This window comes from Colobus angolensis, unplaced genomic scaffold (assembly GCF_000951035.1).
Source record: "Colobus angolensis palliatus isolate OR3802 unplaced genomic scaffold, Cang.pa_1.0 Scaffold11, whole genome shotgun sequence".
Classification (NCBI taxonomy): domain Eukaryota; kingdom Metazoa; phylum Chordata; class Mammalia; order Primates; family Cercopithecidae; genus Colobus; species Colobus angolensis.
Window position 1 is genome coordinate 17,055,758 of NW_012112030.1, and position 17,662 is coordinate 17,073,419.

General features: G+C 35.0%; 1 protein-coding gene across 1 annotated transcript in view; it reads left to right on the forward strand.

Annotated features, from left to right (window-relative positions):
* Positions 1-2,462: 2,462 nt before the first annotated feature.
* The window catches only part of SLCO1B1 (solute carrier organic anion transporter family, member 1B1), a 90,414-nt gene continuing 75,214 nt past the window's right edge, over positions 2,463-17,662 (forward strand). The window contains exons 1-2 of the mRNA XM_011954965.1: positions 2,463-2,504; positions 6,623-6,771. Of these exons, the coding sequence (XP_011810355.1) occupies positions 6,688-6,771 (84 nt within the window). The 5' untranslated portion in view covers positions 2,463-2,504; positions 6,623-6,687. The remainder of the gene's footprint in view (positions 2,505-6,622; positions 6,772-17,662) is intronic.

Sequence of the window (17,662 nt, forward strand, 5' to 3'; positions counted from 1 at the left end):
GGTAAGGGGAGTTTCAGTCACGATTAGTGATGAGTTCCAGAAAACTCAAGAGAAGAATTTCAGTCCAGGATTTGGAGCGAGAGAGAAGATGAGGGCAAAAATAGGAATGTACAGAGCATTATGGGGATTAGAGACGTGGTGATGAGTCATCAGGGAATCCTTACCTTCTTTTAGTGGTCACTAACATAAGAGAGATAATTGCCATGGTAATATTGGTCTTGATGATGCCACAGCTTTGAGCATTGGTGGGTATAGAAACATGTTTGGAGAATAATATTTAGAATAGGGGTTCTTTCCAGGAGATTGTAGCTTTCTGGAGCTGTCTCTTAATCAGCACCAACGGAACTGAAACGTTCAGGTATTGGCGGATCTGCTCTGAGCCTGATGGTTCCCTCTTGAGGTGTGCCTGTGGTACACACACGAGAACTCTGGGGCTAAAACCTATTGGACATATCTACAGGATACAGATCTCAGAGATTTTATTTGTACTCATTTAATATAAATTAACTGCTTTAAAAATATATAATATGCAAATCTTATACAATTAGTCTAATTAGGTATTGAATCCATAATGTGCCAGGCATTATGTAAGGCACTTTACATACACTAAATCTTTATTCCAAATATTGGCTTCCTACTTTATAGATGAGCGCACTGATGCTCAGAAATGGTAAATAACCTACTGATGTTTATACTGCTGACATATACCAGAGACATATTGGCATTTAAGTCTTTCAGACTTCAAAGGCCATGATATTTCATCAGAGCTGTGATGGTTGTTCCTGCAAAAAATATCAGCTGATTCTTTCAATCTATTTTTGTCATCTAATTGATGCATAACTGTTAGCATAATATTGATCTTGAAAGATGTTTCACAACATCTTTCCCCTGGTGTACTCTTGTTTTTCCATGATCCCATAAAATGAGCAGTCTAATTATTTACACAATTAGGAAGAGAAAAGGGGCACAGAGAATGCTCTTTGACCTCTGAAAATATTGAAGAATTTTACAACTGGCACATTTAGCTTAGGATTAAAAAGGTTGTTAGTTAGTTTGTACTGTTTTATCTTCATTGTATATAATATATATATTAGTCTCCAAACATGTTGATGTGTTTTCAATGAAATAGATGTCTGAGGAGAAAACCATTATCCGGAGAAAATCCAAACTGTATTCCCATTGTGAATAAAAGGAAGTCTATAAAAATGATGGAAAATGTTCTGCATTCCTGCTATGATATCCAAATCTGGCAGTACGTGAAAATTTTTCAAAGTGCTTATTTAAAAGGCATACTCTTTGGTCTCCTGAGCCAGAATCTGCTCGGTATGGGACTGGATTGCTATTTTGACAACTCGCCAGTAGATTCTTACTTGGCAGAGTATTTGGAAGCCTTACTCTAATGTTTTGGCCTTGGGTCTACATTTCTCAGTTTTGCACAATCATTCTTCCCCTCTACACTCTTTAGCTTGTCTCATGATTCCAATACTCTCAATAATTAACCAAGAATAGAACTAATCAATCAGATGACTGTGACACAGACATCAAATACATTTTGCTGCAACCGTATCAACAAATGTCCCATGAATGATAAGGGGTAACCATATTCTCATATATGCATCCTCACATTACCACATATATATGTGTATATGTGTCTAAATGTAAGTGTGTGTATATATGTATACATGTATGTTTGTGTGTATATACACACACATATCTTCACACTTTTCTGAAGTATATATATTTATGTGAGAGAAGGGTCCGTACTTTATTTCAGAAGAGAGCTTAATGTCTGAAGTATAATTGGGAGTCTAAAATGTTTGAGTTATTGAATTAATTAAACTTCATCTCTACTCAAGAAAACTTTAACTGAGTTAAGCTCTTCCTTTCTCCAAAAGTCAAGTCAATAAAAGGAAACTGTGGTATTAATAATTCTTTCAGGTTTTGATGTAAAGAATCTATCGTACAAAGCAGTCTTAATTTTCGTCATTCAGAAAAATGGTCTTGCAGTTAATTTGGACTTTCCTATTCCAGATGGTATATCCAGTCTCCATATATACCATATTAGAACCATACCTATGTACCAAGCAAAGAGGGTATATTTTAATTTGTAAATGCCAGTGTAACCTGTTAGAATATTTTTATGTGTCTTAAATTATTTCCTATTTGGAAGTTTTGAGTACCTTGAATAATTTATTGTATTCATATTTTTAAAGAAAAAAATCTTATGCCACCAACTTAATTGAATAAACAAGTAAAAGCCATTCCCAAAAGTAAGGTTGACTTGTTAAGATTAACATCATATAATGTGAGAATTCTGAGAAATATAATCTTTAAATATTGGCAGCTGGAGTGAACTCTTAAAACTAACTAGGTTTCATCTGTTTGACTAGAGCAATGACATAATAAGATGGTTAATCATCACTGGACTTGTCTTCAAAAAGCCAACTATTTTAAGAAGAATGAAGGGTGAACTTCTTGCAGTTGCTGTAGGATTCTAAGTCCAGGTAAGAACCATTGAGATTCTCTAATTTTAACGTATATTTTATGTAAGAAATTTTCACTAATTTCATGGAAAAAGTTTTTGATGGTCTTGATAAATACTACAAATTTTATGCTCTGTGTCTTCCACATGCTTACATTCTGAGCTCTCAAAACAGTAAATATTCTTTCTGGGAGTAGAAGAGCCTCAGATTTTTATACTGTTAAAAATAAAGTAGAGAAAATAATACCTTTATATATTGAAACATAAAGTTTCAAATCTTGGTCTTATTAATTTCTAAACAAATAAAAATCAAGTCACAAAAATGAAGCTCTAGTTACCTTCTTAAAATATGCTACAGGATAATTATTTTTATCAACTACATTGACGGATCACACTAGACTCCTTATTTCTCTGATGTCTTCTTAACTGGATGAAGGCGGCCAAGGGTGGGAGTAGAGGGAAGAGTTAATTGGCAAACAAAAAAATAGGTGTCTCAAAGTCACATAACCACCTCAACTTCCTTGTTTCAACTCAAGTTTGATACAGGGTGAAGGGAAATGTATTTTCTAGATAATTTATCTCCAATTAAATAAGCAAAAAGTGTTCTCAGCACAGTTTTGGGCATGAACTAAGGCCTTGATAAGTATTAATTCCCTTCTCCAATTCAGAAAAGTGTCTGCCTTGGTAAGACAATTGTTTTTATTGTGAAAGTGAGTGGAGATGGGGGACGTCTCCCCTGTAAAAGGTCTAAGAAGTTAGCAAATGCTGTGTTTCCTTTTTGCTCCTCACTTGCATAGGTACATGGTAGAAATTGGGTCACTTTGCCTAAACCGGTTTTCTATAACCCATTAAGTATTAAAAGCTTGACACAGATAAGTAGAGGCTGATAAGATTCTGCCCTGCACCCCACTCCTATCAGATTTGGAAGAACTGAATTATTCAGGGAAGAGATGCAATACTAAATCCAAATGCCTATGGCTCTAGCTATCTTATAAACAAACGGTGTCCTCAAAATTCATTTATGTAAGTCATTTGAATTTTAAGACAAAAAAATATGTTCAGAGAAAAATATGTTAAATGTCAAGATGAATTAGAAAGTGTGGCATTTAGTCAAGTCTAAATTAATATTCCAACTTTCTAGTTACTTTGTAGTTACTTATTTAACATTTTGGTGACGTGAGGAACAAAGTGTCCACCTTTTTTGCTTCCATATTTTATCTGAAGATCTAGGAGAGAGATGTGGAATAGTTGTCTGGAGAAGTAGGGGAAATACAAAGAAAAGTAATGACTTTGGGTATATTCTCCACTGGCACAGCAGGGTGAGAGATAATATCAACAGGAGGTAAGTATGAAAATATTGAAGAGGTACAATTTGGATCAGCATTACAACCAAGAGATGGAAAAGGACATTCAGGATTGAAAGAAACATACAGGAGGGCAGAAAGCTTTCTTCTTGGGACTGTAGTTCGACGTGTCTGCAGGTGCTATGGGTATTTTGAGAATGGTTCTAAAATCACGGGCTTGGTTTAGGTTGTGAAGACCCTCAAATAGAAACTATGAATTTTATTTTGTGTGGTTAAAGGGATCTTTGAAAGATTCTTAGAATAAATACATAGGATAGAAAGAAAGGTGGGAGACAGGACAAACAGAAATTAATCAATTGAAATAAACCAGGTTTGGAGTGGTGGGACAATAGCCTTCAAGACTTCAAGAATATTTGTTAGTAGAGAGAAAATAAAAGCCTAAAACTAAGGGAAGAGTATCCACCTTGCAAGTCATACAAAGATATTTGCTATTACATAATTTTTTTTTTTTAAAAAAAGGGATTTCCTAACATTTAAATTATGAAGAAAGAAATAGAAACAGATATTCATGGAAAAAGTGGGGTGAAATTTATCAAAGGACAGCTTATTACCTTGAGACTACCCAGCCATTGACTTTTTCCTCACCTCACTGAACCCAGAAACCCGACATATTTAGGTACAGGCATGCATAAAATACACACATACACAAAATGTAATAATTGGAGTTCACTTAGAGGTACACATATATGGGTTTCTGTATTCAACCATATGTTTATATATACTCACATATACATAAGTGATAATATCCTATTTATTACTTCCACATTTATGAACTATCCCTTAAATATGTATTATAATATTTATATTATTCAGAATCAATAAGCCCTTGTTGAATAAATTAGTGAATGAAATATGGAGTCGAGCCTCATTATTCACAAATTCTATGTAAGAAAATTTGTCTACTCACTAAAATGCCTTTGTGACATCAAAATCAATACTGCTGGACTTTCATGAGCATTCACATGCATGTGCAAAGTGGTGAAAAATTTGAGCTGCCATGTTCCTAACTGAGGTTGAACAAAGTGAAGCTCTGTCTTCTTGTTTCAGTTCACATATGATAAACAAATATCCTTTTCACAGTGTGTTTCTTGCCACATTTTTGGCACTTTTGTGTTTTGTGTTTCTGAGTTTAATGTTTCAAATGGGCCTCAAAGATGGTGCTGAAGTGCTGTCTGGTGCATGAGAGTAACCCAGGGAAAAGACACATATGCTGTACAAGCTTCCTCTAGGCCTGAACTACAGTGTTATTGACAACTAATTCAATGTTAATGAATCAAGAGTGTGTATTAAATGAAGTGTCTTTAAACAAAACATACATAAAACACAGTTCTCTATTGAACATTTTACAAAAATATTATGACCAGAGGCACACAGGCACGTAACTACCCTGACATCTCTCCAAGGAACAATGGTTCAATATTTGCTAATTCAGTGCTCCCAGCAACTTTATTAAACATAACTACTGTAACAAGTATCAACTGTACATATAACATATATTAGATATATTGTATAATTAGTGCCCTATTAAAATCATGTATCTATGCTGTGTCTGCTTATATAGATATCTTAGGTACATAAATATGTATTGTTTACACACATATGAACAAGAATGTATTTCTAAAACTCCATGAAGAACATATTATATTCTATATAAAAGAGTCAGCTGAAGTAAAAAGTTAAGTCATTTTACTAGTCTTTAAAATAGGACCTTAATGGCTTTCAAAATAACAATTTCCCTTATACATTGACTCCAAAACTCTAGTTGAACTTATTCTGCACATATGGCCACATAAAACCAAAATGGCATATGATATACCAAGAACATCTTTAATATGAAATGATTAGATACAACCTAAATGCTGATTAATATAGAACCAGTTACATATATTATGGACAACTTAATACCCTGCTACCATAAGAAAAATGAGAAAGACTTTTATTAATACAAAGTTAAGTATATAGAAAAGATAAAAAGGTAGATAATAATGTTTAAGGTATGCTAGCACTTGTGTTGAAAAGGAAAATATTATGTACTTACTGAAAAATGCATATTATATTTCTGGATAAGGGGACAAGAGTTAGAGGAAGAATCTTTGTCTTTTTTTTCTAATTTGCGTTTTCAACTATATGCATTTTCTCTTGGAAAAGAAATGAACAAAATCAAAATAAAGTAACATCATGATTGTGGTAAAGTCAAGCAATACCAGAGTTGCTCTGAGAAGTACTAGGAGTACACTTTGCTCTTTTTAACAAATCCAAATTCTGTCTGCTTTTTGAGCCTGATTCCAGTGGTGTCTCCTTTATTAAACTGTCTGAGGCCATTCTGATTTAATTGTTTATATTGTTTTTGAATCCATTTTGAATATCTACTCTGTGCAAGGGACTAATTGGCACATTTTAAAACTATAAGGATAAAGAAAACATATATTTGCTTTTATAAATTTTACAGTATAGGTGTGTAGAAAAGATAATTTAAATTTCTATAATTTAAAATGTTCATGTAATCTGGTGTGTGATTCTATATTACTTATTTGTTTCAAATTTCTCTCCACAAATTTATTTTTCTATTAAGTTATAATATCCTTAGGCTAGAATTTGTGTCTGTCTTTCCTACTTTTGTGTCCAGCATTGATCTAGCAGAGTGGTCAAGACATAGTAGACTCTCAATGAATGTTAGTGAATGGTTGATTGATTAATGATGGTCTTGTGACTTTTCTTATTTCTAAATTATATATTGTAGAAAATAAAATAAACTATATTTTTTCTTCCTTAATAGGTGCTTGTTTCAAACGAAGCATCAACAACAACTGAAAATATTCATATGATATCTATATTTCAATCATGGACCAAAATCAACATTTGGATAAAACAGCAGAGGCACAATCTTCAGAGAATAAGAAAACAAGATACTGCAATGGATTGAAGGTAGAATAAGTTTTATGTTTTTGAGCTAAAATAAGTAAACAGGGAACTTTAATGTATAGAAAGCAAGTTATTAAAAAGAATATTATATTTCAAATTATGATTTTCAATTGAAGCATATATTGAAATATTAACATAATGATTCATACCTTCATTTCAACCAATCTTTTAATCTGATCAAGTATTTCTTTGGTGAAATTTTTGATACTTAAAAGTTTATCAATGTAGAAAATGTAGAAATATTTTGATAGCTTCTCTTTGGTTTTGGATTGATCACGAGATACTTACGAATGTGATTAAAATAAAAAATGCACAATGAATAATATGTTAAAAATTCTTGGAATTAACTTAGACTACTGAGCCAGCGCCCACCCGGAACTCACACTGGCCCACGAGCACCGCATGCAGCCCCAGTTCCTGCCCATGCGTCTCCCTCCATACCTCCCACAAGCAGAGGGAGTCGGCTCGGCCAGCCCAGAGAGGGGCTCCCACAGTGCAGCAGTGGGCTGAAGGGCTCCTCAAGTGTGGCCAGAGTGGACACCGAGGCCGAGGAGGGGCTGAGAGCAAGTGAGGGCTGCTAGCACATTGTCACCTCTCAGCTGCATAGTATTCCATGGTGTATATGTGTCACATTTTACTTATCCAGTCAATTATTGATGAGCATTTGGGTTGGTTCCAAGTCTTTGCTATTGGGAATAGTACTGCAATAAACATACATGTGCATGTGTCTTTATAGTAGAATGATTTATAATCCTATGGGTATATACCCAGTATGGGTTTACTGGGTCAAATGGTATTTCTGGTTCTAGATCCCTGAGGAATTGCCACACTGTATTCTACAATGCTTGAATTAATTTACACTCCCACCAACAGGGTAAAAGCGTTCCTATTTCTCCACATCCTCTCTAACATCTGTTGTTCCCTGACTTTTTAATGATCTCCATTCTAACTGGCATGAGATGGTATCTCATTGTGGTTTTGATTTGCATTCTCTAATAACCAGTGATGATGAGGTTTTTTTTATAGGTTTGTTGGCCGCATAAATGTCTTATTTTGAGAAGTGTGTTCATATCCTTCACCCACTTTTTGATGGCATTGTTTGTTTGTTTGTATTTCTTGTACATTTGTTTAAGTTCTTTGTAGATTCTGGATATTAGCTCTTTGTCAGATGGATAGATTGTAAAAATTTTCTCCCATTCTGTAGGTTACCTGTTCACTCTGATGATAGTTTCTTTTGCTGTGCAGAAGCTTTTTAGTTTAATTAGATCTCATTTGTCAATTTGGGCTTTTGTTGTCATTGCTTTTTGTGTTTTAGTCACGAAGTATTTGTCCATGCCTATGTCCTGAATGGTATTGCCTAGGTTTTCTTCTAGGGTTTTTATGGTGTTAGGTCTTACGTTTAAGTCTTTAATCCATCTTGAGTTAATTTTTGAATAAGGCATAAGAAAGGGGTCCAGTTTTCGTTTTCTGCATATGGCTAGCCAGTTTTCCCAACACCATATATTAAATAGGGAATCCTTTTTCCATTGCTTTTTTTGATCAGATATGTCAAAGATCAGATGGTTGCAGATACATGGCATTATTTCTGAGGCCTCTGTTCTGTTCCATTGATCTATATATCTGTTTTGGTAAAAGTACCATGCTGTTTTGGTTACTGGAGGCTTATAGTATTGTTTGAAGTCAGGAAGCGTGATGCCTCCTGCTTTGTTCTTTTTGCTTAGGATTGTCTTGGCTATACAGGCTTTTTATTGGTCCCATATGAAATTTAAAGTAGTTTTTTCTAATTCTGTGAAGAAAGTCAGCGGTAGCTTGATGGGGATAGCATTGAATCTGTAAATTACTTTGGGCAGTATAGTCATTTTCATGATATTGATTCTTCCTATCCACGAGCATGAAATGTTTTTCCATTTGGTTGTGTCCTCTCTTATTTCCTTGAGCAGTGGTTTGTAGTTCCCCTTGAAGAGGTCCTTCACATCCCTTGTAAGTTGTATTCCTAGTTATTTTATTCTCTTTGTAGCAATTGTAAATGGGAGTTCACTCATGATTTGGCTCTCTGTCTATTATTGGTGTATAGGAATGCTTGTGATTTTTGCATATTGATTTTGTATCCTGAGACTTTGCTGAAGTTTCTTATCAGTTTAAGGAGATTTTGGACTGAGACAAGGGGGTTTTCTAAATATACAATCATATCATCTGAAAACAAAGACAATTTGATTTCCTCTCTTCTTATTTGAATATTTTTTATTTCTTTCTCTTGTCTGATTGCCCTGGCCAGAACTTCCAATACTATGTTGAATAGGAGTGGTGAGAGAAGGCATCCTTGTCTTGTACCAGTTTTCAAAGGGAATGCTGGCCGGACACAGTGGCTCAAGCCTGTAATCCCAGCACTTTGGGAGGCCGAGATGGGCGGATCATGAGGTCAGGAGATCGAGACCATCCCAGCTAACATGGTGAAACCCTGTCTCTACTAAAAAGTACAAAAAAACTAGCCAGGTGAGGTGGTGGGCACCTATAGTCCCAGCTACTCGGGAGGCTGAGGCAGGAGAATGGCATAAACCCGGGAGGCGGAGCTTGCAGTGAGCTGAGATCTGGCCACTGCACTCCAGCCCAGGTGACAGAGCGAGACTTCGTCTCAAAAAAAAAACAAAAAAAACAAATCAAGGGGAATGCTTCCAGCTTTCACCCATTCAGTATGATATTGACTGTGGGTTTGTCATAAATAGCTCTTATTATTTTGAGATATGCTTCACCGATATCTAGTTTATGGAGAGATTTTATAACAGCTGCAGTGTGCAGCTCCCAAAAAGATCAATGCAGAAGGTGGGTGATTTCTGCATTTCCAACTGAGGTACCCAGCTCATCTCATTGGGACTTGTTAGACAGTGGGTGCAGCTGACAGAAGGCAAGCTGAAACAGGGTGGGTTATCACCTCACCTGGGAAGTGCAAGTAGTAGGGAAACTTCCTTCCCTAGCCAAGGAAAGCCATGAGGGACTGTGCTATGAGAAATGGTGCATTCTGGTCTGGATACTATGCTTTTCCTGCAGTCTTCACCACTTGCAGACCAGAAGATTCCCTCGGGTGCCTACACCACCAGGGCCCTGGGTTGCAGGCACAAAACTGGGTGGCCATTTGTGCAGACACTGAGATAGCTGCATGATTTTCTTTTTAAACCCAAGTGGTACCTGGGACACCAACAATACAGAACCATTCACTCCCCTGGAAAAGGGGCTGAAGCCAGGGAGCCTCTTGGTGTAGCTCAGCAGATCCCACCCCCATAGAACCCAGCAAGCTGAGATCCACTGGCTTGAAATTCTCCTTGCCAGCACAGCAGTCTGAAGTCGACCTGGGATGCTCGAGCTTGGTAAGGGGAGGGGTGTCTGCCATTACTGAGGCTTGAGTAGGTACTTTTCCCTCACAGTGTAAACAAAGCCACTAGGAAGTTTGAACTGGTTTGGAGTCCACTGCAGCTCCACAAAGCCCCTGTAGCCAGACTGCCTTTCTAGATTCCTCCTCTGTGGGCAGGGCATCTCTTAAAGAAAGGCAGCAGCCCCAGTCGTGGGCTTATATATAAAATTCCCTCTATCTGAGACAGAGCACCTGGGAGAAGAGGCGGCTGTGGGTGCAGCTTCTGCTGACTTAAACTATCCTGCCTGCTGGCTCTGAAGAGAGCAGTGGATCTCCTAGCACCATTCTCAAGCTCTACTAAGGGACAGACTGTCTCCTTAAGTGGGTCCCTGACCCCTGTGCCTCCTGACTGGGAGACACCTCACAGCAGGGGTCAACAGACACCTCATGCAGGAGAGCTCTCGCTGGCATCTGGTGGGTGCGCCTCTGGAATGAAGCTTCCAGAGGAAGGAACAGGCAGCAATCTTTGCTGCTCTGCAACCTCCGCTGGTGATACCTAGGCAATCGAGGTCTGGAGTGGACCTCCAGCAAACTCCAGCAGACCTGCAGCTGAGGGGCCTGACTGTTAGAAGGAAAACTAACAAACAGAAAGGAATAGCATCAACATCAACGAAAAGGATGCCCACACAAAAACCCCATTTGAAAGTCGCCAACACCAAGACCAAAGGTAGATAAATCCATGAAGACAAGAAAATACCAGCGCAAAAAGCTGAAAATTCCAAAAACCAGAACATCTCGTCTCCTTCAAAAGATCATGTTTACTTTTAATCTCTATGTGTTTATATATTTAAAGTGGGTTTCATGTAGACAACATATAGTTGGTTCTTGTTATTTGATCTACTGTGTCAATTTCAGTCTTTTAATTAATATGTTTAGATCATTTGTGTTAAAAGTGATTACTGGTATATAGTCATGTGTCATTTAACAACAGGAATGCATTATGAGAAATACATTGTTAGATAATTTTGTCATTGTGCAAACATCTTAGTGTGTATATACTCAAACCTAGATATTGTAGCCTACTACACACCTAAGCTTATGGTATAGGCTATTACTTTGAGGCTACCAAAACCTGTACATTATTGTGGTTTACTAAAGACTGTAAGAATTACAACACAGTGATATTGGTGTATCTAAACATATCTGAGCATAGAAAAGATAAAGTAAAAATATGGTATTATAATCTTATGGGACCATCATTGTATATGCTATCCAACATTGACTTAAATGTCGTTATGACGTGTGTGACTGTAGTTAGACACCTCACAGCAGGGGTCAACAGACACCTCATGCAGGAGAGCTCTCGCTGGCATCTGGTGGGTGGTTGCCTATCTACCCACCATAGTGGGTAGATAGGCAACCATATCTACCATATCTACCATAGTGGTTGCCTCGGAGTTTGCAAGATACATTTACAAATAATGCAAGTCCACTTTCACATGACATCATACAGCTTCATGGATAGTGTGAGTACCTGATAGTAGTAAATTATTTCTCATACTTTCCTTCCATTTCTTGTATGATTATTGTCATTCATTTCAATTTTTTGTCAGTATACATAATCAAATACATTATAGATACTATTTTAAAAACAGTTATGTCTTAGATTAAGAATAAGAAAAGTAATAATTTATATTTTATGCTCACTTATTTCTCCTCGAATACTTTCCTCGCTTTAAGTAGATCTGAGTTTCTGATTTATGCTGTTTTATCTTTCTGTAAAGAACTCCTTTTAACATCTTGCAAGGCTGGTCTAAAGCAAAACAGTTCTTTCATTTTCATTTCTCAGGGGAAGTTTTATTTCTCCTTCACGTTACATGGATAAATACACAAGGTATGGGGAAGGTACTTTTTCCTCTGTATTATTTTGGTATATTTTTCCTTTGTCTGTGATTTTCTATAGTTTTAAAATGACATGACTAGGTGTAACTTTTTGGGCATTTATACAACTGTTTATTCTATGAACTTCCAGGATCTGTGGTTTTTTTTTTGCCTGATATTAATTTGGGGAAATTCTCAGTTGTTACTGTTTCAAATATTTCTTCTGTCTCTATTTCTCCTTTTAGCGATTCCATTATGTATAGGCTATACCTTTTGTAGTTGGCCCACAGTTTTTTGATACTTTGCTCTATTTTTTGTCTTTGCTATTTTTATTTGCTTTTTAGTTTTGCAGATTTTAATTCATATATCCTGAATCTCAGATATCCTTTTATCAGTCTTGTGCAGTATACTGATGTTTACCAAAGGCATTCTTCATTTCTGCTACAGTGTTTTGACATTATAATATTGTTTTTTAATGAAATTTGTATCTTTCTGCTTTCATTGTTCTGTTCTTGCCTGCTTCTTTATTTTACCACTAGAATGCTTATCATATTCATTACAGTTGTTTTAAATTCTCAGTCCAATAAATCCAACATCCTTTCTATATCTGAGTTTGTTTCTGATTCTTGCTCTGTCTCTTCAAAATTATATATTTTTTCTTTTAGATGACTTGTAATATATTCTGGTTATCCAGACATAATGCACTGAGTTTTGTAAAACATGCTATACATAGGCCTTTAATAATTGTTGCTAAGGTGTGGGAGAGAAGAGGCTTTTTTTTTTTTTTTTTTTTTTTTTTTGCCTCTGGACTGTAATCTTCACAAGTGTTTTGTAGTATTTTTTTTCCTTCTTAGTCAGAATGGGTTTGGTAGCAAGAGATGGATTTTTGTATTTTCCATCTGTCACATGGAAGACTAGAATTGGCTGGAGTTGGGTATTTCCTTTCCCTTGGGTCAGTTAGGCTCTAATAATACACCATCTTATGAGGCTCTGATAAACTAGTTCTGCCTGAAGGCAAGCACTACGAGTCCTATTAAAAACAGAGGGCTCTGGTCTATTTCAAAATGCGCCTTGTCCCCGGATGCTACTGAAAGAACAAGACAATTTTTCTCCAACATTTACTCTAAGAACCTGGTACAGCTCCTGGAGGGAAAACTCAAAATGTGGAGGTCACTGACTGAGTTCCCTTGGAGTGTTTAGTGCTGACTTAACCATACTGAATGAGACTCTAGCAGTTTATCAAGTATAGTGAAAGCATTTCTACCTTCACACTAGTTCCTGTGTGGTTTCTGTTCATGAGTCTCTACTGCTGTAAGCTGTGACTCTTTGTAATCACCTATTTGCCTCTCCAATCTTGAAGGCAGTCGTTTGCCATTGGTCCTCACCTCTTTTACAGATCCAGGAAGAGTTGTTGCATTTTAAATTGGTTCAGTGTTTTTTTTGTTGTTACTATAAAACGGCAACCTCCAGCTTCTTGAAGTTTTCCAGAGCTAGAAACCAAAAATACGAGCATATATTTTTTATTGCATTTTCTTATCTCATGTCTTACAGTTATACATTTTACTTAAGATTTCATTGTGATTTCTTGATTAATACACAAGTTGTTTAAAAATAACATTTTCTTCAAACATTTGGAGATCTTTCTTAATAAATTTTTTGCCACTAATATTTGTCATAATTGCATTGTGGAAACTATGACAACTAATTTTTGAAATTAGTGGAGACTTCTCTACGTCCTAGTACATCCTCAATGTTTGTAAGTCTCCCTGCTGTACTTAATAAAAATGCATATTCTTTGAATTGTTGGATGTATAATTTTATATGTGCCTGAGAGGTCAGTCTTGTTAATTGTGTTATTCAGATCTTGTATGTCCTTGCTAATTGAAAGAAAGATAATGATTTAGTAGTATCTCTTATAAAAAGCACAGAGGTAAATTTTGAAGAAAAATGCAAACTAAAAATTACTTATCTGTAAACTAGCAATTTTTTCCACTTATGTTTATTGTATCTGTTGATATAGTTAGACTTGTTTTTACTATCTTAGATTATTATGCTGATTTTCCCCTTTATTATACTCCCTTAAAATTCTTTCTTATACTTTTTGAATTTATATGCCTATCTCTCTCATAACAAGACAAACACTCTAGCATGATTCTATGGTCTGAATGTTTGTTTCCCGCTAAATTTGTATGTTGAGTCATAATCATCAAGGTGATTCTATTAGAATGGGGGGACTTTGAAAAGTCATTAGTTCATGAAAGTAGAGTCCTCTTGAACAAAATTAATGTCCTTATAAAAGAGACCCAGTAGAGCTTCCTTGCCCCTTCTAACATGTGAGGTTGCAGTGAGATGATGGTTCTCACCAAATACCAAATCTGTTGATGTCTTGATCTCAGATTTCCCAGGCTCAAGAGTTGCAAAAAGTAAATTTCTATTGTTTATAAAGTACACAGTTTTCTTATATGCTGTATTTTGCTATACTTTCTTATAGCACTCCAAACAGACTGAGACATATGTTCACATACTCTTTGATATGCCTCCTTACCGTCTATACAGTATGATGCTATCTGGATTTTCAATCTAAAATTTTAAATTTTAGATACTATGACTATTTTACCTCCTTTCCTGTTTTTAGTTTTATCTTTTTAAGACATTGAGAAAATGTATCAAGTATTTTATTCACTTTGCTTTACAAATCTCATGCAACATCTTCAGAATTTGATTCTTCTTTCATTTAAGTAATTCTTCCAAAATTGTTTCTAGTGTGAGTGTTTGGTTACAGTATTTTTGAGGTCTTATATGCTTGAGCATATATATCTTTATAGCTGAGTGACTGTTTAGCTTAATATAAAATTATGGGTTCAATGCTCTTTTACTTCAATACCTAAAAAATATGTTTCTTTGTCTTTTGTATACCCACTTTTGCTGTTAAAAGGCATATACTTTCTTTCCTGAGAGACTTCAAATTTTTTTCTTGTCTTTGATATTCATAAATTTTAATGTACTTCTTCCAAATATGTCTGTGTTCTTACTTATCTCTTGTGTTGAGCATTCAGTGGGCACTCTCAACCTGCATTTTTTTGTTTGTTTTTAATCTTAGTAAATTATTGGAAAATTTTCATTTATTATTTCTTTAAATATTTCTCCTCTTCAACTTATTTTTTTTCTAATTTTAAGGCATTAATAATTAAATTATTCTCAATTTTAGTTAAAAACTATGTATATCTTAACCTTTTACCTATATATGTTTTCAATATTTTAAATGAAATAACCAATTTTATTTTCCAATTCTTTTCTTGTTTTAAACCCATATATTATTTGAAACTATTACACATCTTGCACTCCATATTTTCTACTTCTTTTTTGTTATCTTATTTTGCTTTTATGCTATTTGGCTAATTTTTTTTTCTTACATATTTTGTGTATTTGTAATGCTTACTTTAAACTCCTGGTAAGTGTTTTCTAAAACAATTACTTCTTATGATGTCTTCAAACCAGTTTGCTTTTTTCTTTCTCTTTTGAAGTGTTTTCTCAAAAACATCACTCTTTTGCCCTGAAGTCACACTTACCTAGCTATGATGGTTTCTTTTTTATAGTAATTGCACAGGGGAAGAGCTAAAGGATAGAACTCTGTCACTGTGAACCCCCAAAGGTCAGAAAAAGGGGAGGGAGATGAGCCTGAAGGCGAACACTAGTAACCAATAAACCACATGTCACTCCGCACTTTGACAAACATTTCTTTACCCATGGCTCCCTTAGGCCCCTGAATGTGAAATTGCTTTGAGGAGATTGTTAACCAGTATTGCAGAAATACTGAGGGGATTACCTGTAGAAAGGAATGCTCCAGGCTAGTTAGTCTTTCGTCCTTTGCTCAGCTGCTCTGTTCAGCAGGACTTCAGAGCTACTCTGATTTTACTCTGGAGGACACCTGCAACCAACATCTGAACAGTCGTACTCAATCCCTGCATTGAGGTAGAAAGCACTGATTACTAGAGGCTGATCTGAATCATGCAACTGTATTGAAGGCAACAAAAAAATAATAAAATAGCCATGTATTTTAATAGGGAAAGTATATAGTAATTGAAAAGAAAAACCAAAATCAATACAAGAAGTCTTGTGACTGAGAGACAAAGGTAAATTTGAAGATAGGTTTGTGATTTCATAACAGAGACCTTTGAATGCTAGGAGCTACACCCTCCCTTTGTAAAGAACAACATTAGGTAAATGATTAAAAAATTATGTCAAAGTCTATGATTTTGAAACCCTACCATGTTTGAAAATATTATATTAAAATAATGATACTAAACAAAGAATTTATGACAAATGTTCATCTTTTAAGTAAAAGAACTTTAAAATCTGTAAGCAACTTATTCTAATGACATAGGCAACTGCTAGGATATCACAAAAGAATGAGATTGTTAATAGTGAATTTATAAAATTTGCCTGAAATTAATCAAATCAGCACAGAAATGCACAGATGACAAACATTGTAAAATGTAAGAGGAATTAATCATAAGAAGTTTATTTGGCTAAAGTGACTACTGTTAAAGATAGAATTGCCTAACGTCAGTTAATAACAGAAAAAAATCTGAAATTTTAAGAAGTGCTATCTTAATCTATCAAAATTATATAAAGTTAAAGCAAAGCAATGTAGGTTTATAAACAAGAACCTTTAAAGAGCATAATACTGATGCTTAATACAAATTCATATCTTGAGCTGGGGTACATCATCCAATTTATGCACGAGAAAAGTGTTTTATAATTTTTCACTCTGTAATTCATATTTTAAACTCATCTGAAAAGTATTTTACAGAGGTAATAACAAGCAACTTGATGCTCAACTCTCTTCCTGCTCTTCTCCTAGTGCTAACATAATTTGTGTAAATGAACTGTGAAAGAATTTAAGTTTCAGAAATAAAACTTATATTAATAGAGAGAAAGAAGGATAAATCAGTAGTCTTCCAAATATGGTACATGTACAATGCATTGATATTCACGAACATGTTCATGAACACATGGACATAATTTCTTTTGAATCTTACCATGAGCTTCTAAAATAAGTAAGTTGAATATCTATATTATACTACTATTTATGAGGAAACTACATTTCTGTGAATTGTGTAACTTTTTCATCTTTGTAAGGTTAGCAAGCTAAAACAAACAAATGAAAAACAGCAAAATAAACAAAAAACAAAAACTTGGCCCAGATCTGACTTTAAAGTACGTTCTCTTTTATTGTATAACATACGATCTAAGTCCACAGATGGGTTCCTGATTTAGCCAAGAATATAGTAAAGTGAGTGTAAAGTAGAAGAAAAAAGAAGGAAAATATTAGGTTTAGAAGCCCACATGAAATAAAGACAGCCTACTCTTTCTGAAATGCACCAGTAAAACGTACTCGAATCTTGTATATTGAGTTTATATTCATACATTCAATTCAAAATTAAACTAAAACTATGGAAACTGATGGCTAATAATAAAATGATATACACAACATTCTAACCAGAAAATCTTCTCAGCAATTGTACAATTCAGATAAGAAGGAATAACTACAAATGTTCAGAAATTTAAGATTAAGACTGTAAATTTTTTTTTATTTTTATTTTATTTTATTTTTTTTTTTTTGATATGGGGTCTCGTTTTGTCACCCAGGCTGGAGTGCAGTGG